General features: G+C 36.6%; 3 protein-coding genes across 8 annotated transcripts; 2 read left to right on the plus strand and 1 right to left on the minus strand.

Moving 5' to 3' along the window:
- Nucleotides 1–4,015, plus strand: LOC109008390 (protein FATTY ACID EXPORT 1, chloroplastic-like). Its single transcript, XM_018988463.2, has 6 exons — nucleotides 1–151; nucleotides 979–1,219; nucleotides 3,055–3,222; nucleotides 3,361–3,407; nucleotides 3,496–3,536; nucleotides 3,653–4,015. The coding sequence occupies exons 1-6, from the start codon at nucleotides 53–55 to the stop codon at nucleotides 3,744–3,746; spliced, it is 690 nt and encodes a 229-aa protein (XP_018844008.1). The 5' UTR covers nucleotides 1–52; the 3' UTR covers nucleotides 3,747–4,015.
- Nucleotides 4,016–8,701: 4,686 nt separating this feature from the next.
- On the plus strand, nucleotides 8,702–11,115 carry LOC109008387 (cytokinin dehydrogenase 1-like). Of its 2 annotated transcripts, none has more exons than XM_035689772.1 (5): nucleotides 8,702–9,497; nucleotides 9,776–9,903; nucleotides 9,990–10,250; nucleotides 10,346–10,608; nucleotides 10,697–11,115. In XM_035689772.1, exons 1-5 carry the CDS (start codon nucleotides 8,834–8,836, stop codon nucleotides 11,016–11,018), a joined length of 1,638 nt encoding a protein of 545 aa, XP_035545665.1. In that variant the 5' UTR covers nucleotides 8,702–8,833; the 3' UTR covers nucleotides 11,019–11,115. The 2 variants fall into 2 exon arrangements, with proteins under 2 accessions (XP_035545665.1, XP_018844001.2); XM_018988456.2 differs by having other exon boundaries at nucleotides 8,745–9,497; nucleotides 9,776–9,909.
- A 100-nt stretch (nucleotides 11,116–11,215) lies between these two features.
- Nucleotides 11,216–15,612, minus strand: LOC109008388. 5 transcript variants are annotated; one of them, XM_035689773.1, is made up of 4 exons: nucleotides 15,440–15,600; nucleotides 14,091–14,157; nucleotides 13,716–13,834; nucleotides 11,218–11,879 (listed from the first exon to the last, which is right to left on the minus strand). In XM_035689773.1, exons 3-4 carry the CDS (start codon nucleotides 13,744–13,746, stop codon nucleotides 11,485–11,487), a joined length of 426 nt encoding a protein of 141 aa, XP_035545666.1. In that variant the 5' UTR covers nucleotides 13,747–13,834; nucleotides 14,091–14,157; nucleotides 15,440–15,600; the 3' UTR covers nucleotides 11,218–11,484. The 5 variants fall into 5 exon arrangements, with proteins under 5 accessions (XP_018844005.2, XP_035545666.1, XP_018844003.2 ...); XM_018988460.2 differs by lacking the exon at nucleotides 14,091–14,157 and having other exon boundaries at nucleotides 11,216–11,879; nucleotides 13,716–13,837; nucleotides 15,440–15,612; XM_018988458.2 differs by lacking the exon at nucleotides 14,091–14,157.
- Between the last annotated feature and the right edge of the window lie 5,159 nt (nucleotides 15,613–20,771).

Genomic DNA, 20,771 nt, shown 5'->3' on the forward strand with positions numbered 1-20,771 from the left:
GTAATATGCAAATCACATTCAGCGCTCTGTCTCTCTCCATTCCAGTTCAGACATGGCGGCGACGATCTCTCAGCTCTCCTGCTTCTCTGCAGTCAACCGCAGTCTGAAGTTGCAGAGGTTATCATATCTAAGCCCATCACCGCGCTCAAAGGTACTGCTCTAAGCCCCCATTCGAACACCTCGCCAAGAAATTTGATCCAAATAACAAACTATTCGAGATTTCCTTTTTTTTTTCTTAATTTTTTATGCCGCCGTGGTTTTTTTAAAGCCGTAGAATACAACCTTGATTCAGCCAAACACGGCGTCCTTTGCGTTATAACAGTATTTTTGCTCGTTTTCTGATGGTAAAAATGTCTCTTTTTCTTTTTTAATATATACATTCATATATATGTTTCTGAAATTAAGTAATTACAGGCCATGTATATAGCTTCTAGATTAATCATAAAAGCGAGCAGAATGTTAGTCTTTCTATTCGTGTATAATCTTTGTGGACTTTTCTCCACCCAATGTAATTAAGATATTAATTGTAGTTGAATTCTTGGGTTGGCTATTACTAGAAGGCTAGTTTGTCTTATCGAGACTTTATGTGTGATTTTGATCCAAGTCCAGCGTTCTGTCTTTGAGAAAGCTTGTAATATGGTTTATCAAGGTTTATCAAGCACATTTGGAATATGTTTTTTTAGCCGGTAGTGTTTGCTATGGTTCTTTTGCGTGTCATTTGTGCTTCTCTTTAATTAACTATTTGTATTGGAATTCCCTCGCAGTCATACAATATCAATATGCTGCTGATCTGATAACGCAATTGTGTGCGCCATGTATGGCGTAATTAAATAGTTATATGAAAACATCTCTTGGAAATTTTTTTTATAAGAGATTTTATTCATAATGGCAAAAGTAGGCAAAATTTTCTTGTTATTATCACGAAACTGTGTCGGGGAAGATTACATGTGGTAATAAGATCTATAATTTTCCATCTAGTTTACAGTTTTGATGAGCCTTGAAGGGCGTCAGACAGATGCTTCCAGTTCTGAGATTAAGGCTAGTGTAAGCTATACAGCTGGTGCATCTAAATCACAAAGTGAAGGAATAGCAAATTCATATCCGGATTTTCAAGATGTTTCTGTAAAGTCAGGAACGGGTGAGCCAGCACCGGAAAATGGTGTCATTGAACAAAAAAGGGCTGCAAAAATCCATGATTTTTGTTTTGGCATTCCCTTCGGTGAGTTTGTATCAATTCTATAAACACTTCCATTGTCCCATTTACTGCATTAAAAAGACTTGGCAGATAACTCTCACTTTTTACATCATACTATCTTTTTTTTTTATTTGATGTACACGAAACTTTTTTTTTTTTGAGTAATGTAGAATAACATATGCAAACGCTTATTGGCAATGGTTTCTGTAGTCATATTAAATTCAATTACTTTTTAGGGAATGAAGTAGATAGATTGATCTGGCTATCCATACATATAGGTCGGATAAAAATGTCATATGTATGGATCCATCTGTATTTATTTATTCCTCTATGTACAGGTTTATATTAATATTGAAGTTTTAGATATTGGCACTGAAGTCCCCTCCCCCCCGTGTGTCATTTGTGATTTTTTGACTTGATTTGTTAAGTCACTTCAAAACTCAAGTGTTTATTGCTGCACAACTCAAACCTTAAAACACAATTTGTGCAAGTAAATGTAAATAATTGTTAGATTTTTTTTTTTTTTGATAAGTAAGAAATAATATTATTGATATGAATGAAATAGGTATAGTCCATGTACACAGAAAGTATACAGAAGAACACCTAAAAACATTCTAAGGACAAGAAATTAAAGACAAGAAATCATAGACATTGTCCCCATTTAGTACAATAGCGGAAAACCAAAGCATTATGGTGTCGAGAAAGAAATTCTTCAGCTTAATTATTGTGCGTTCCTTATCTTCAAAGCAGCGTGCATTCCTTTCCGTCCAAATACACCACATGATGCACAGTGGGATCATCTTCCACACTGCTGCTACTTGCTGACAGCCTTGCAACTTCCTCCAACAACCCAACAAATCCACCAAAAAAAAAACCAACAAATCCACCACCCTCGAAGGCATAACCCAAGCAACATCGACCCTTTGGAAGATCTCATCCCACGACACCCTTGTTACTTCACAGTATAGTAAGAGATGGTCCACAGATTCTCCATTCTTTTTACACATGCAGCACCAATTCATCACTACACATCCTCTCTTCCGCAGATTGTACGTGGTCAAGATCTTCCCAAGAGCGGCGTTCCATATAAAAAAGGCTACTTTAGAAGGCATACGAGACCTCCAAATATTCTTCTAGGGGAACGGATTATGGTCCTGTGTAACCAAAATGTTATAATACAAATAATTGTTAGCTATGACTAATAAAGCAAGTCATTGATCAGATAAAATGTTGGAGAGAAGTCCATGGAAGCTTGTTAGGGGAGAATTAGAGTCAAAGCAAATAAGGGTATGCTTAACTATCTTTTAAGCAACCCTTGGTATTGTAGAGGGCTACTGGGATAGTGTCACCAATAAACTCAAAATTGACCAGAATAAGGAAATCTTAACCCATCAACTTATTCTCAAAGAGGGTTTTCATTTTATTTGTTTTGCATGGTCAACTTTTGTGGGCTATGATCCATGTGGACATGGTGAATGGTTTGGTGGACATGGTAGCTTGGCTATTCTCTTGAGAAGATTGAAATCATAAGGTACCTGGGTTGGTTATTATTGACCAAATAAGTTTTGAGAAGTTGTTTCGTGATATATTTTTTGTCTCAAATGTGACATTGGAATGTAATGACCGAAGATAGTTGTCCGGATACAATTCCCCATAAGGCAAACTCTCAAGTTACTCTTTTGGATCATGACTTACAGGAGGCTGACCCACTAGGCATTTGCTACAAGATCGTTTAATTGTATAGTTTTTAGTCAAAAGCTGAATATATACTACCATTTTGTCTGTTTAATTTTTCTATTAGTCATTGTCTCTGTAACTTGACTGACTGGTGTAAAGTTCGAACTTATATCTTGTTACAGGTGGACTTGTTTTGAGCGGTGGACTTCTTGGCTTTGTTTTCTCAAGAAATCCGGTGACTCTGAGCACTGGTGTGCTCTTCGGAGGTGCTTTGCTAGCTCTCAGCACCTTTAGCTTAAAGATCTGGAGGCAAGGGAAATCCAGTGCACCATTCATTCTAGGACAAGCAGGTTCTGATTTTATCCGTGACTTGGACCAATTCTGAGTTGTCCAATAGTTTTGTCGTTGTCTATGTTTAAACTACATGTTCACTTCTCTTGTTTTGAGATCATTTGATATAAGTACGTGTATGCCTGCAAAATTTGCAGCACTATCAGCAGTCCTCCTCTGGAAGAACTACCAGACTTATTCACTGGTAGTTGCAGCAAACCAAAACTTCTTCTTATTCACTGGCCAGTTGATTTGTTGTTTCTAACTTTTTTGTATTGGTACTATGGGTGCAGACAAAGAAAATATTTCCTCCAGGGTTTTATGTTGCTATTAGGTATATCCGATTGAAAATGCTTTTATTATTATGACTACCCTCTTTTTGGTAAAAGAGTTGAGCTTCTAGATTCTGGTTCGACTTCTCTAAAGTTTTCTGTTTTTTGTCCTTCAAAGTGCTGCAATGCTGTGCTTCTATTCGTATGTGCTGATCTCGGGAGGAAACCCACCACCAAAGAAGCTGAAGTCATCTCCTGGTGTTGCATCTTGACACGAACAAAATAGGCTTATGTTGCTTATGTTGACATGAACAAAATAGGCTTGGGAAAGTAAGTATGAGTTGATCAGCTAGTTTGTATTTTATCTTGTCTTGTATAACTGTTTCTTTATGTAAACGAGTGGCAGAATTATGCTTTCATAGTTTATTATGCCACCAGTGAAAACAGCCGGTTCAATATATGGCCTGTAAATGGTGAGTGTGCCCTTTGCATCAAAACAAGAATAAATACAAATGAATAAAGAAAATAATTTCTGTCTTAATTTCTTGCTTTGAGAATTTTGGCTTTATTTTCTTGCTGGGTTCGGAAGTTGGAACTAAGTTACCTAGCAAAGAAAAAAAAATTAGAATTTAGTTACCGCTGAAGTCTTGGTTTTTTGTTTTATTATAAATCAGATAATAAATAGTTTGGGTACCGAAAATATCTCAGGTATTTTCAGAATACTTCACTATTATTTATTATTTTATTATTATTTTTCACATACTTTTTATTACTATTTATTACTATTTAATATTTTATTATTATCATCATTTTTTTTATTATTATTCACAGAATACTTAAAATATCTCACTACCCAAATGCAAAGGCACAGAAGTCACTAATTTTCCACGTGGCGAAGTGTCGAGGCAGGTCCAAAATTTTCCTAGCTAAAAAATAAGTCCTTCTACCTCTTAGAAGTCCCTACTAATTATAATGCAGTACTTGGGTGTACATTACTTGAGCTCAGTTTGGCTGGAAACCAATCAGATTCGAGTCCAAACCCTTTCCTTTTCTATTATTGGGAAGTCTCGTCATCATGTTGTTCTCCACTGAGGAGATGATTCGAGGTACTTGATAATGGGAGTGATGACCTGTATATTTACCAATGTGTATCTTTATTTGTAATATTTAGAAACCTTATCTACTTTGTTAACTTGAAAAAAAAAAAAAAAAAGATTATATACATAAATGATATGGACTGAATTATTCTGTCCTAAAACCTTGATGTTACCTAATAATCATTTGTAAGATTGGGCCAAAAATAAAAGCTAGTCAAAGCAACTTATTGTTTTTACATCTCATTTAATCTCATCTAATCATTTCAATTTTTTCAAATTTTTATATAAAATAAAATAAACAATTCAACTTTTTCAAATATCAAAATAAAAATAATATTAAAAATATATTTTAATAATATTTTAATGATATGAATGTGACTACCCTAAGAAACAGATCTAGCACAAAACAGAAAAGAAAAGAGGTGGCTAAGATAGATATGACTCTCTCTATCTCTACATATATACATACACGCACACACATGCAATTATGTCGGGATATTCCGTTTGCTTTGAATCCTCGGGCCCAATTGTGTTCGAGGTTTCAAGACTTGGATCTCTTCTCAATTCATGTGAAAGGTTGAATCCCTATAATTTATATATCTCTCTTTAGTTTTCAAGGATTGAGAAATTGACAGCATTAGTAACTGCGTGGGTCTAGGTAGAGCACATGCATGCATGCCAAAATGATGTGGAAAGACAGTGACATATCAACACCAAAACATGCACATGATATTTTATTGATCAACAAGGTGGTATGCAGAGATATGATCTGAAAAAGTAAGTTGTCTGTCACGCCAACAAGAGAAAATAGAATTATATAACTCTTATTATATCTAAAACTAGCATGCATGCTTTCCAAATGTCTCTTTACTTCTTCGACTTCAGCTCAATTATGAGCCATCCTATTTTCTATCCCCACGTATCAGTTTTTTTTAAGTATTTTTTTAATATATTTAATCATTAAAAAATATATATATAATTTAACTCATCTAGAAAACTCCACGTGGCATGAGCCATTACCAATACATTTTGAGTCCTTCTACAGTCACCACTCTACCCTCCCGCTCATCCCTCCCGCTTGATGTGTCACTCCTCTGTCATGACATGTGTCATTATATTAAACAAAAAAAAAAAAAAAAGAGGAAAGGAATGCAAATGTAAATTGGACTTTTCATATCTCATTTCTGAATGACTTTTTCGACAATCAACCAGAATAAAAATTCACAAAAATACAATCTAATGAAATATGTCTTTGAAGAAGAAAGGAAACTTCCGCTTTAAATTCTAAAATTAAAGTAAGAATTATGGATTTTATGAGAAAACAATACAAACATTCTCTTCTTTTACTTTTGTTATGCTCATCTCAGTTTTCTCGTAGCCAAACAACAAACATGACTTTTAGCAGATAATAGTTTTCCAAAAAAGAACAAGTTTCAGACAAATATGTGCAGTTTAGCTTGCGGAAGATGGGATGCGAAGAAATATCGATGGGTTTGCTTGTGGATGATGGGATCCGAAGAAAAATCCATGGGTTTGGCTTGTGGACGATGAGATTTGAAGAAAAATTGATGGGTTTGGCTTGCGGACATGAAAGGAAAATTAATATGAACTTGCAAAGCTGCAAACTTTAGACCGACTCTAAAAAAGATAAATATATTAAGTTTTATGCAAAGGGTTTATTGGGTGGAATATTTGCTTACCGGAAGGAAGAAAGAAGCAAGAAAATATTAGTGAAAAGGCAATATCAAGAGAGAGTTCTCGAGGAAAGGACATGAGTTTGGGGGAGCTAGTGGACATGAGTTTGGAAGAGAAGAAGAAAAATTGATGAAAGGAGAGAAGAATACTATGCATTCAAATTTTGTTTTTTTATTATTTAAAAATCATACGACGTGTGCATTTCATGTCAAGCGGGAGAGGGAAGCGGGAGGAAGGAGCTGTGGTAGTAGCATTTCTCATACATTTTCTCCCTTCTCTGACTTTCTAGCAACTCTAGTACAAAAGAGAGGTGGCCATCCACATGGGCAAAGGTACTCTTTGATAAACAAAAAATGATGAGTGTTGATTGGGCAGGAGTTGATACGAGACCCGACAAATTAAATATGACCCCTACCGAAGGTAAAGTCCTCAACCGTAGACACAAGACCAGGCCGATCACATCAGTTTATAAATTGTAATATTATTTTGGATCGCCCTAAAGTCACAGCTGGGAACTGGGGCTCGCCAGTTCATTTTTTTTTTAATTTTTTTATATATATTTTTTATAGAATAATGTTAGATACAAACCTCAAATGTAACAGCCTTGTATAAATCTTTTGTAAAAATGTAAGTCCCATCAAGAAAAATTGATTTTTTCACACTTTTCTATAATGAGATCTATTTTTTTATAAAGAGTTTGTACAGAGTTTATGCATTTGAGATTTGTATATATCAATTTTTTTTTTTTTATAAAATAAAACAAAAAATTTCAAGCACACTGGCGGTAAGTTTGAGGGGTCAAAATAATGGATCTAACTGGCATTATTCTTCCGAAAAACCAAAATCAATCCAATCCAATCAATATTGGATTCAATTTAAATGGACCGGGTTGCTTGATTTGTCAGGTTTTTTGTTTGTTGTAGTATAAAGCTTTAAGAGAGGTCCACTTCAGAATGAATGCATTACTTCCTACTGGCTACTACCAAGTCATTTACTGCATTGTTGGCATCCATCCAGATCTCCTTTACTGCACTGCTCCTTTTCTACATGAGGTGTTGGTCCTTTTCAAGAGTGTACTACTTCCTATTCCCCACCAACAGAAAACCGTGGGAATCACGTGGAGATCACGTGTTTGAGGCCCTCACAAACTCTTTTTCTTTTTTTTTTTTTTAGTTGAAAGGATATTCGAAGTTCTTATCCTCACTAAAGACGTGAACAAATTACCTGAAATTATTATATAAATAGATCTAGGCCGGTATACGAACAGAACTTTTAAAAACTTGGCCTAAATATTGAAATCTAATTTAGTTCAGTCTAATTTTCAATTAAGTCTAACATTCAAATACCATACTCTCAAATCACTAAACTCATATCAACTCAAAACCTCTTTACACTTGAAACTCAAAATTTTTTTCAACTCAATACATCTTTACACACGGGACTTACAAAATTTTTTTTAACTTTCTATAAATGCATATAAACTCATCTTAACATCCAAATATATCTAAATTCATCTTAGGTGAGCCCCACAAAACTTACTTCACAATCTCAACTCACGACTATTCATAAAAAACTCAAACTCATCTCAACATATAAACAAACGAGATCTAAATAGATCAGTCAGCAGTTTATCCACCTAATATGCCTGCTATTATTCATTAGAAATCAATTACAGTTGCAGCCAAGAAATTTGACAAGTAGTCTAGGCGATCAGAGTTTTGCATAATGAAAGCGCTAAACTCATTACTAAATTACTTGATACAGACAATAGATCGACTACCATCAAAATCAAAATTCGTGACTGGAACAGACCAAGATTTTGAACGAATGAAAAAAGAGAATGATAACCATGCATACAATAGCAATGCCTTCCTTAATATGCTTTCTTTCTTACTTAGTACTCACTCGAAATTATTGAAGTTAGCCCACCCCAGAAGAGAGAGAGAGAGTGAGCAGAACACATGTTATGCCCTTCACAAAGAACTCCACTGGCAGGAGGAGGACCCAGTGAGCCGCACCCTCACACACTTGGCTGTGAAAGCATGCAACTTAGTAGGGGCCGTTCTGCCGATCACTCTAATGATCGGAAAATTAAATACCATGCCCAAACATCTGACAACAGAGCACTCATGCAGTACATTCGTTTTCAAAAGTTGTCATATGATCCTGCTGTGACTCGTACACTACAAGGTACTATCGTTACTTAATAGGCATATAGCAAGACCTCCATAAATGGCGAGGTAAAACTTAAAAGGAAGAAATTGTGGTTATTACTGTGGGGGGGAGTACCAAATCTTCGCTTTTTTGTGACTGTTATCTCCTCAACTTTGGAGCACAAAGAGGTAAAAAGAAAATCCCACAAGATTGTAGATAGGTGTATATACAGAGCCGTCACTGGACGTGATTGACTGTGCCGTCCAAATCCCTTTAAATTCTCCTCTCTGCCTTTCAATTTCTTGGGCTCTTCCACACCTCTCCTTCTACTTTGCCTCACAAAAGAGAGCAAAGAGAGAGATCTTTCTCCCTCTCACCCTCTCTCTGTCTCTCTCAACATATCCCAACAAAAGATGGGGTCACCACCTTCGTGCTTCCTCAAGCAGATCACCATTATAGAAATAAAAATTTTCATGATTTTATTCATAAGCTGTATACTTTATGAAACCAATATTTGTTCTAGCGACTCTCTTGACACCCTAACGGTTCCACCTCGTTCAAATTCGACCAATATTCTTTCATCATTGGAAACACTTCCTCTAGATGGTTACTTCAGTTTTGAGAACAATCACCATGCAGCCAGGGACTTCGGCAACATGTATCATTTCCTCCCTTCAGCAGTCCTGCATCCAAAATCAGTGCCTGATATTTCCACCACGATAAGGCATATTTTCCAGATGGGTTCTGCTTCGGAGCTAACAGTTGCTGCTAGAGGCCGTGCTCACTCTCTCCAGGGTCAAGCTCAAGCCCATCAAGGCATAGTTATCAGCATGGAATCACTTCAGGCACTAGAAATGCAAGTTCACACTGGGGAGATGCCTTATGTGGAAGTTTCAGGTGGCGAGTTGTGGATAAATATTCTGCATGAGACACTTAAACATGGGCTGGCACCTAAATCTTGGACAGATTACCTTCATCTCACCGTTGGGGGTACTCTATCAAATGCAGGAATAAGCGGGCAGGCATTCCGGCATGGACCCCAGATCGACAACATCTACCAGCTGGAGGTTGTCACAGGTATTCAGTCAATCCATTGAATCCCTCCCAAAATACACGTTTATGGTACAATGTGGCTCAATCACAGATCACTAGTAAGTGGCATAACACTATCATTTCACTAAAATCCATAAGTACTCCAGTAGGTTCAATATTTTTCGGATAGTGAACTTCTAAACCAGCTATTGGAAGAAAAACTTGCACTAAAGCAAAGATGCAATACAGAACTAAAAGTTGTCACAAGTTTCACTTCCAAAACCATGGGTCACAACTAATATAGATCAATATTTTGAGTGCAGGAAAGGGAGAAGTGGTTACCTGTTCGGAGAAGCAAAACAACGACCTCTTCCATGCTGTTCTTGGTGGCCTTGGACAGTTTGGCATAATCACTCGAGCTAGAATTTCTCTTGAATTAGCACCAAAGATGGCAAGAGTAAATTTATATTCTTTGATGCATATCCAAGGCTATATAAAAGCTCCTCCCTCCATAACAAAACCATTTACTTTGGACAGGTGAAATGGATTAGAGTGCTCTACTCAGAATTCTCCATATTTTCCAAGGATCAAGAGCACTTGATATCATCCGAGAATACATTCGACTACGTCGAAGGATTTGTGATTATAAATAGAACAGGACTTCTTAATAACTGGGGATCTTCTTTCAGTCCCAAGGATCCACTTCAAGCCCGTGAATTCAGTTCAGATGGAAGAACTCTGTACTGTCTTGAAATGGTCAAATACTTCAATCCGGACGAGACTAAAACTATGAATCAGGTGAGACTTACATAGAAACTATCGCATTGTACTTTCAATAAATACGTAAACAATTCTTATCCAGAAACCCCTCTCAACCTCCATTTGAAATGCAGATTACTGAGAACTTATTGTCAAAGCTGAGTTATATTCCATCCACACTCTTCCACTCAGAAGTTTCTTATGCGGAGTTTCTGGATAGAGTGCATGTGTCTGAGAAAAAACTACAAGCAAAAGGTTTATGGGAAGTTCCTCACCCATGGCTGAATCTTCTCATCCCCAAGAGCACAATTTCTGACTTTGCCAAGGAGGTCTTTGGCAACATTGTTATGGAGACGAGCAATGGCCCTATCCTTATCTACCCAGTCAACCAATCCAAGTACTTATCCAATAGCTCTAATTATTTTGTAGATATTTTCTTGGAAATCATAATCTCAACCTCAATTTCCCCTATTTCTGTGTTACAGGTGGAACAATAAAACATCTTTAGTTACCCCAGATGAAGATGTTTTCTACCTAGTGGCATTCTTATCCTCCGCAGTGCCTTATTCTACAGGAACAGATGGCTTAGAGCACATTTTAACCAAAAACAAAAGGATTCTAGACTTTTGTGCCACAGCCCAACTTGGAATGAAGCAATACCTGCCCCACTACAATACACGAGAAGAGTGGCAAACTCACTTCGGCTCCCTTTGGAAAGTATTTTTACAGAGGAAATCAGCCTATGACCCTTGGGCAATTCTTGCTCCTGGACAAAGAATCTTCCAGAAGGCAATACGCACCTCATGATGCATTAGTGCTAGCCTCGCATATGAGCCACATAGTATAGAAATGACCATAAAATGGTAAACTAGGACAGAATATCGTAAACATCTTTGCCTTTCAATAACAATTGTAAGCATAACAAGAAGGTTGTGGGCCATTTGAAACCTTTGTCGGTACTTTGGTAGAAAATTCAGAAATGCAAAGAGAACATCGCAATATCAAATAGGTGCAAGGCAGCAGCCTGCAAAGGAAGACTTTAAGCATATTAAACAGAACGATATGTAAAACAACGTTCAATTGGTTCCACATACAAGATCAGATGACATCTCCCCCATGAAAATAACAGTTTAAGCTGACAAAAAGATGTATTTGATCCATAAAATAAACCTAGGTCATGAACTAACAGGTGAGCATACCTTGAATTCATACAAGCACAGGTACTATGAGAAACTTTAAGTGCAACAACTCGCACATTCTGGTAACAACTAAACTATTCTGCTTCTGTAGCTTCCGTCCAGCCAAGACCTGGTCTGCATATCTTCCCCTGCGGTTCTTCATAGTCTCGAGCATCACGGATAGTAGCTTCAAAGTCGGTAGAATCACTAGCAACAGGAAGAAAGCTACTTATATCATCTCTAGCTCCAAAGCCACCAGCCCGTATAACATCATCGGTTGAAATGGAGGCTTCCATGTTAACTTCCCCATAAGCCCACATATCTTCAGAAGGTGGATCTTTAAGCACATTTTCTTCAACTTTCTGATCAGCCATGTTAACTTGTACATGATGTCCAGGAGGACTTAAAACTGGACTTAGAACATCTTTTCCATCTATCTCGTGCCGATTGGAGTTCAATACTTCACTCCCCATTAGGTTCTCATTCTTATCTGGTGGCATTCAAAGCACAGGCAACTTCAACTTGACAAGAAAAAAACACCAGCATGTTCATGAAAGCAATTCTATCCACAACGAAATGAAATGGAAAACACCTAACATGCTTGATTCCAACTTGGAAGAACCAAACAGATATTAAACCAAAACATATGATAGGGCCACGCTTTAACTTTAATTCCACTATAAGTAATGGTAGCTGGTTTCTAAACATAAAAAAGTGGACTTAACATCTTTATGGAAAAAGTTTCAGGAAGAGAAGAATGACTGGAAAAATTAGATGCTTATAGATACGAAAAAATGATCGTGTGTAAAATTAGTTCTAAATTTACTAGTACAACTATGATAACAGAGAAAAAACAAGCCATGTGGTGTAACACCTAATTGAAAAATGTACTCAAAGTGAAATCCTATAAATCCTAATTTTGGTTCTTTTCACTTTCAATGAATGTCTTATACTGGTGTAACCAATTCTCATAAATTTCCTCACCTTTCTTGTAGTCATTGTTTCTCACACTCACTCTGTTAAAATTCATAACCGATTCCTCTCTTTTGTTTCTCCACTATATACTTTTTTTTTATAGGTAAAAAGAAGTTTTATTGATCCACGTAAATAGGCAAAGCCCGTGTACATAGGAAGTATACAAGAAAGAGCCTAATTACAAACTACGTGCTACTGATAGTAGCGTACAGTCTAAAACCATCTCAAAAATTTCTCCACTATATACAAAGGGAACATCACTTATATTTTTAAAATAGTCTATTTCTATCTCATTTTCTGTTTCAAGAGGGGTTTTGAATTGAATAAAATTATCAACGTCATCATATTGTTGGTCTTCACAGCTTGTCTTAAGCTTTTAAATGCTTCTTTTAACATATAGTTACTTCCAAAAACGTTTGACCATAGTTTTTTTCAAACATGAAAGGTATCTTAACATTGAAGTCCACTTAGGTTTGCCAAATGGAGGGAGAAAGAAAGAAGCAATCGTTATGATTTTATATTTTGCCTCATGATCACTAATATGGAAGCTGTCATTAATTTGTTGACTTCAATTATAGGAGTGATACTTGGAGAAACCTAATTATAGGCTGTAATTAGGTGTTTCTCTCTTGTATACTACCTGTGTGCTTGGGTTATGCCTAATTATGAGGATCAATAAATTTTCTTACTTATAAAAGAAAAATTATAGGAGTGATACGCCAAATATTCACAATGTAGAAGTCAATTTTTGGTCTATCTTTTGAATTAAACAAAACGCAGATCCACATCACTTATCACGCAATCTTTTTTTTGTCTTCACAACATTGAGACCCCAAAATGAGTTAATGTCAAATAGCAAGCTGCTGGTAAATATCCCACGTGAGAGCTTGATTACCCTTCTTTCACATACATTCAACATGTGGCTTTAGACTGATTGACATGAAAATTATGAAGAGCAATAACTACAATTTAGACATAAAAAGGGGGAAGCACTTTTAGCTTAAGTGTCTATGAAAGCCAAGCACAAGATTCAAGGCACAAAGATGCTCCATAAAGACCATACATAATCATATGCTTGAAAGACAGAATAGTGGACTTGCCAAGCACACCATCTTTTACTGATGCAATAAATTATCTGAGCATCAGTTATAAAATAAAATCTAAACATAAACTATAAATAGATTTAGTCACCTTGTTTCCAATTCTGATCAATATTGAAATCAATATAAGATGTTTCATCAATATGTAAAATAAAGTCCACGAGTGCTCAACTAAACTGATTCTAACATTCAGAATTATAGCCTAAAAGCTTTTATGGGACTTCCAAAAAAATTGACATGTAAGTTATTACCATGCGAAGTTTCATCTGATTTGTGCTCCATGAAAGATCAAAACTTGCAAAAACAAAACAGCAGAGTAGGTCCCGTAAGATTCTTCTATTTTCCTTGGAAATATGATCCTTCAAAAACCCTTCTGACACAATATAGCGTAAAACAATGTAATTACCCACATATGATTACCTCCATAAGGAGTGAAAATGTGCATAAGGTCATCATAATTTAATGTCATAAAATTGATCTAGAAAATAAGACATTGCTATCACATTCAATCAAGAACATGCATGGAAGAAAAGCATTGCTAGATAAATAAAATACATTCCATGATAACATATTGCTAGAAAGTTTATCAAGATAAAGTTTATCTGCTTTTAGTCAACCGTTATTACCAAGGAGGACGTCAAAGAGCTCAAGCATGCAATTCCTTCTCAACTGAAACTAGCAAAAGTTTCACCTCTGTCAAGTTCAAAATTTCAAAATCAGGGGATACTTGAGATGATATAAGAACCAAAAAGCCTTCAGTATCTATGACTTGTTTGGTTTTGGCCTTGAAAGCTATCCTGAGGCATGGACTCAATTTTAGGATGAAAATTTGAGAGCAGCCTTTTAACTATAGAAAGGCTACTGAAATACAGAAAGATTTTAGACGGACCATATTCTAATGATGAAAACCATGCAGATTCAGATCACTTGTTTCCAATATGTTTGTCAGGGATATCAGTGCTAACAAGACAACTGAAAACAAGGAAAATTAAGAAATGGGATGCTTGATCAAGTTGGCCAGTTCACAAACGAGGATTAATTCTATGCATATGTAACTTAGCTAACTAATGCCACAACAATATGCTACAATTTGGAGAAAGAAAGAGGAATGACAGACCTTTCGGTAGGGTTATCACACAAGGCGGCTGGTTCATTAGTAAGAAAAATTGAATCGGGTTCCAAGAGAGAAAATAAGCCCTTTTTATGAAGTCGATGGTTGACAAACAAGCGTATATCTTTCAACAGTAAAGCATCCAAGAATATTTTTTTTATAGATTCTTCTGCTTCGATTTGGTCTATATTCATACTCAGAAGCTACCCAGTTGGTTTTTGAGCAAGTAATCCTCAGGAAATTAGTGATAGCTCGGTTATACACTACCAAACCCAAGCAACTGTTTTTTGATAACTAAGGTTACATAAAGTTTAAGCAGTTAAGTGGATTTGGCAGTTTAAGCACAATTTCCAAGGAAATAAATTGTGCTTGAATCATTTCACGATAACTACAAATAGCTCACCAACTGGAATTAGACATTAAAATATTAGCAATAGCATTATTTCTTGATCTATCAAGATGAGATTACAAAATTCCCAAATTTCTTCCGGACGTCTAAAGATTGTTTGTATAAAAACCTAGATTCCAAAATCACAAACATGTAGAATCCACCCCCAAAACATATCATAAATCAATGCAACAAAAACAAGTCCATTTAACTGTAAATCATCCCAAATGAAGCAATACGCATTTCCTGCTCTGTTGGGTTGCTGATAAACCGAAAGAAAAACGAAAGAAACCGCAACTCGACTCCCACACACAACATTGCACCTGAACCTAGTGTCACCACTGAGGTGAGTTACCACATAATGTTTCAAACAAAAACCACAGTTTTGTTTGTCTCTTTCATTTACTTTTCATCGTACTTTACTTGGATTTCACGTGACCAAACAGAGACAAAAAATTAATATGTGCTCGTTGTACCTTAAGAGGAGCGGAGAGAAAAGCGAAGTAGGTGATGAAATTGCAGTTGCTTCTGTATCCATCCATCGGTCGGGGTTCTGATCTGATCTGATCCTGCGTGGGGAGTGGGACCCGGTGCTCAACGCGTTCAAGGCTTCGTGGGACACATATTCGACGAAAGGTTGGACGTGATTACGTGTAATCACTAACCAGTCTCATTTTGTATATATATATATATGAAAAATGACATGTGCAACCGGTTGGAGGAATCTTTGGGGAATCGGCGCCAACGTGGATAAGAAACTCACCGTTTCATTTGACCATCTACTTTCAACCTCTTCCTTCTTTTCCTTTTAATTTTTTTGTTAACTCTACTCTAAGTGTCACGAATGCCACTTCCCAAGAAGCCAACCCTTGCAGGAACTTATGAATGAGTTCTGTAACCTTGGGGCAAAACAAATTGATTGAATAAAGTAAAAGTCCCACAAGGCCAAGCAGTGGGAATAAGCTAATGGCGGTAGTTCTTCCAAACAGTGTTTCTTTCATCTATAAATGGGTTTCGAAATGGGTTTCGTCTGAGGTTGAGGTCGAAGATCTGTTTGAGAGGTGGTGTTGCTGCGTTTCGTCCGTCTATTCCACAAGAACAAAGGCTTGGCTGAAGCACGATATGATTCTCGGTTTTTAAGTTTGAAGAACCTATTGATTTTCATTTTTAGTTCTATATAATGTTTAAACTTCAACGACGTAAGTATGAATTTTTGGTTATGCAATGGCTTCTTTCATAGCAATCTAATGAGCTTCACTATTACCCACTATTTGCAAGCCTTCAAATGGCGCTGAGCTTTGGAAATTTTTGGGTGATACCATCATTGATGAAATTTTGTTGCTGAAAGCTAGATGCAAGTAGGGAAGCGATGGTTGGGGTAATGGTAGTAGTAGAAACTGAGGAGCCGAAGATGGATTAACTTGAGAGAAGCTGTAGCAATGGAGCTGTACGAAAAGAATCCTGAAACTTCCTAAGGTTTCGTCGTAGCAATGGGGCAGTGGTGGTCCCATCTCTTTTTGGTGGGCCCTCTTTTTCTTAATTCAAGAAATGAATTTAATAATAGCCAGTTGCACTGCGATTCCGCAGGCCGGTTATACGTAGCAGCGTTGTATATATATATATTTTTTAAGAATGGAATTGATATATATTAATTTTAAAATTTTAATAATTGATATTGGATCAATTTATTATCAAATTTAATGGTTGACAATGAAGTCTCAAACCCTGTTGTCCTGCCCCTCCTTCGCTTGGGCGGGTCGGGGGATTCGTGCCGTATAAGTGAGGGGCGGATGGCCCGCCCTGCATATATATTATATATTATTAATAATATATAATTATAAAAAAAAAACTCTATGTCACAAAACGACATCATTTTTGTGACGTGTTTTTTTTAAAACACTCCATACCAAAACATTAAGAACCCTGGCTCTCATGAAACTCCCCCTCCTCTGCTTTTCTAACCCTTCTCACTTATCTCTATGTCACTTTCTCTCATCTTTGTTGCAGTCTATCCATCCGTCATACAAAATCAGCTTGAGCCTTGAATCCGAAACTTTATTTATTTATTTTCTTTTTTTGAGTTATGAAGATTTGAGGAAGGTTGAAATTAAATAGAAGAGTTGGAGGATGAGATTGTGTCTTTGTAAACTGTGTGCTATGGATATTTGATTGTGCATGTGTTTTGAATCTTTAATGTTGTGATTTTATATATTTTTTGTTTCAGATTTGAACCCTAAACTAATTTAGGGTTCCAAACCTTTAGGGTTCCAAGCCTTTAGGGTTTTAGATTGGACCATATTCTTAAAGAACAATATATATTGTATAATAGGACATGAATTAATTTATTTTCTTAATTTGTTATCATGAAAAAATATTATTAAAATGTTGAAAAGTATATAAATATGTGAAATAAGGAAGATAGAGAGCATGTTCTTTGAATATATAATGGCTTGTTGTGAGACTTATCAAAAAACTTTGTCCATTCCATCTTCTCAATATTTAGAAACAACCTGGACCTATTTTGACTCTTTTATTTTTAAGAAATTAATTAAATCAAAGACAATAACAACTTATAATCATATGCTGTTTTTTCTTAATTACCACCTTGCATATCGTTTAATTACTAAAAATTAAGAAACTAAAGGCAAATTAAGATGCATATGATTAAATTTCCATTGCATTTTGAAATAGGAGAAAATATAGATGTTATTTCAAAATTCAAACATTTTCACTATTGATTTGTATACATTGCATTTTGTGAATATGTGATGTTGCTATGAATTTATGGTGTTTATGCGAATCCTTGATATGGGTTTACTACTTTTATGAAATTTACTAAAATTTTAGATTTTTTAACTTTTTTAATATGAGTTTACTACTTTTATGAAATTTACGAAATTTTCGTTCTAAATTTTTTTTACAACTGATCATACATGTGCATTGAATTGATTTATTTTTGTTTTAATGTGAATTGTTGGTGTTTATGTTTTCATTTAAGATTTTTTGCTTGTTTTGGAGAATGTCTTCTCCGTCAAATTTTAGTGATAGCTCTCCTACCCTTATCCCAACACCTAACCCTACACTTGACACTAACCTCACGTACCCTAGTCCCAACCCTACGGAGACGGAACCTTACCTTGTCTCAAGCCCACACAAAGCAAGAAATTTTTTTTTATAGTTTGATCTCACTTTATCAAACTAGAGAGTGGTGACCCCAGTGACCCCCAAACAAAATGTAACCATTGTGGTAAACTAGTAATCGTTGATTTCATTTTATTATTTTGATTTATTTTATTTTATTTATATTCATTTCATTTGCATTAATTTTAAATTTAATTATTATAGCAATACATGAGACGGCATCTACCTCTACTGCAGTATAACTTCATCATATTTGACACCGACCCACTATTTTCATTTGTTATAGGTTTGTACAATTTGTATTATCCCTTAATTATTTTTTGTATTTATATAATTGTTGGTATCTAATTATTTTTATAATCTTACTGTCATATTCGCAGCTCAAGCCTCAATCATAACCTCAAGTGCAATGACCAAAACTCAAATGATATATCATCAATGTCTCATATTGATCCCATCTTATATTGGTTAGTCAGATTTTAGTTTGTAATTTTTTCATTTATAATGGTTCTTTGTAATTTTAATTTCCGTTTCTTGTTTATATTTCTAATTTATCTTCCTGTAAAATTGTTAATATTTTAGATTTTATGATCTCACGACTCACAGCAGGCAGCACTAAATTCTAACTATGTATTTCCACCCTTGGTCACCCGCCCCAAATGTCAAACAGCTTACTTAGTAGTTACTAGTTAGTTCAGTTGTATTTAGTGATTCAGTTATTTGTATTGTTGATGCAATATCCCTTTTATGTTTGTAATTTTATAATTATTTTCTCTTAATTTGTATTATTGTAATAGGTTAGTTATTATTATTAATTTATTAGGTAGGAGTAGTATTTCATAGTTCATTTTATCTTAATTTGTATATTATTTTTATTATTGTAAATTCTATTTTGTTTGTTATTTGTATTTTTTTTTTGTTAATTTCTAGGTAGGGGTGTGCAGAATTCCGAGAATTCCAACTCCGTCCGACCTCCGCTCCGATGCCGACTCCGACGGAGTCGGAGTTGTCGGAATTCGGAGTTAGAATTCGGAGTAACTCCGAATTATTTTTCGGAGTCGGAGTCGGACTCCGAATTTTTTTTTTTAACCCAGCTCCAAAACGACGTCGTTTTGGAGCTGGGTTTAAAAAAAAAAAATTTGAACGACACCGTTCCACTTAATATGGAACGACGTCGTTCGGAAGCTCCTTCTTGAAGGGGCTTCTCAGTTCTTCTCCGTCGTTCACTAAGGCCTAAGCTCACTTCTTCTTCTTCCTTCCCGCTTCTTCACTTCTTCTTCCTCCTTCACTTCTCTCTCGCGTCTCCCGTCCCAGTGACTGAACCAGTGAACCCTCCATCTCGCGTTCTTCAGAACACCGTTCGTCGTTGCTCCTCCCTGCCGCCGTCCCTCTGTTCAGCTTCCAGCCTTCTAACTTCTACCTACGGTGAGCCCTAAATAATTTTGGGTAAATTTAATTCAAGCACGTCTCTTATGAATTGGAGCCAGCAGTTGTGATTCTTGTGATTCTTGTGTATTGAATATTCAATATAGTCCCCAACACGGCGCTCAAAAACATGAATTTTACATTGTTTTGAAGACTTGCGCTCGAGCGAGGTGTCGAGCGCAAGTCGAGCGCACGTTGTATTGAACATTGGCTCGAGCGATATGTCGAGCGCTCATCGAGCGAACCTCTCTGGAAGAGTTCTGCTCGAGCGCTACGTCGAGCGCTCATCGAGCGAACCTCTCTGGAAACCTCTCTGGAAGAGTTCTGCTCGAGCGCTATAGCAGAACTTCGAGCGAACCTCGAGCTGCTCGAGCGCTCGAGCGAAACTCTCTGTATGGATTCTGCTCGAGCGCGACGTCGAGCGCAGGTCGAGCGATCCTCTCTGTATGGATTCTGCTCGAGCGCCACGTCGACGTCGTCGAGCGCACGTCGAGCGAACCTCTCTGTATGAGTTCTGCTCGAGCGCCACTTCGAGCGCACATCGAGCGAACCTTTCTGGATGGGTTCTGCTCGAGCGCTATGTCGAGCGCACGTCGAGCGAACCTCTCTGTATGGCTCTTGCTCGAGCACACGTCGAGCGCACGTCGAGCGAATCCATCTGGATGGGTTCGTCTGAGTTAAGCGCACATCAACCGAACCTCAATGTAATAATACATCGATACATGTATTATTATGATACAATTTAAACTAATTTTTTGCTTCTAATTTAATTTTTTCAGATTCATTGATTGTGATATGGATCCTAGACATAGTGGAGATGATCGTCCACAAGGGGATGTGGCGGATGCCAATGCTACAACTCCTACATCGGTGGGTACTTCCACCCCTAGAGTCACATCTAGGGCAGCTACATCTAGAGCAGCTACATCTTGTGCGAGTAGTCGACTCCCACTCCCAGTTGATATAGAGGATGAAGATATGTTCAACGAGGAGGAGGAGATGTCCATTGAGCAAAATCAACCACCACGACCTTCTAAAAAGAGGTCGTGGACATGGGAGCATTTCACCAAAATTCCTGGTGAAATTGCGAACCCAGTGGCAAGATGTCATTATTGTGGATCACTTTGTGGATGCCATTCGAAGAAGCAAGGTACCAGTGTGTTAATAGCACATCTAAATGGTTGCCAACGATATAAGATAGCGAAGGGATTGCAAGCCACTGATCAGACCAACCTCAGTTAC

Source organism: Juglans regia, chromosome 4, assembly GCF_001411555.2.
Source record: "Juglans regia cultivar Chandler chromosome 4, Walnut 2.0, whole genome shotgun sequence".
NCBI lineage: Eukaryota > Viridiplantae > Streptophyta > Magnoliopsida > Fagales > Juglandaceae > Juglans > Juglans regia.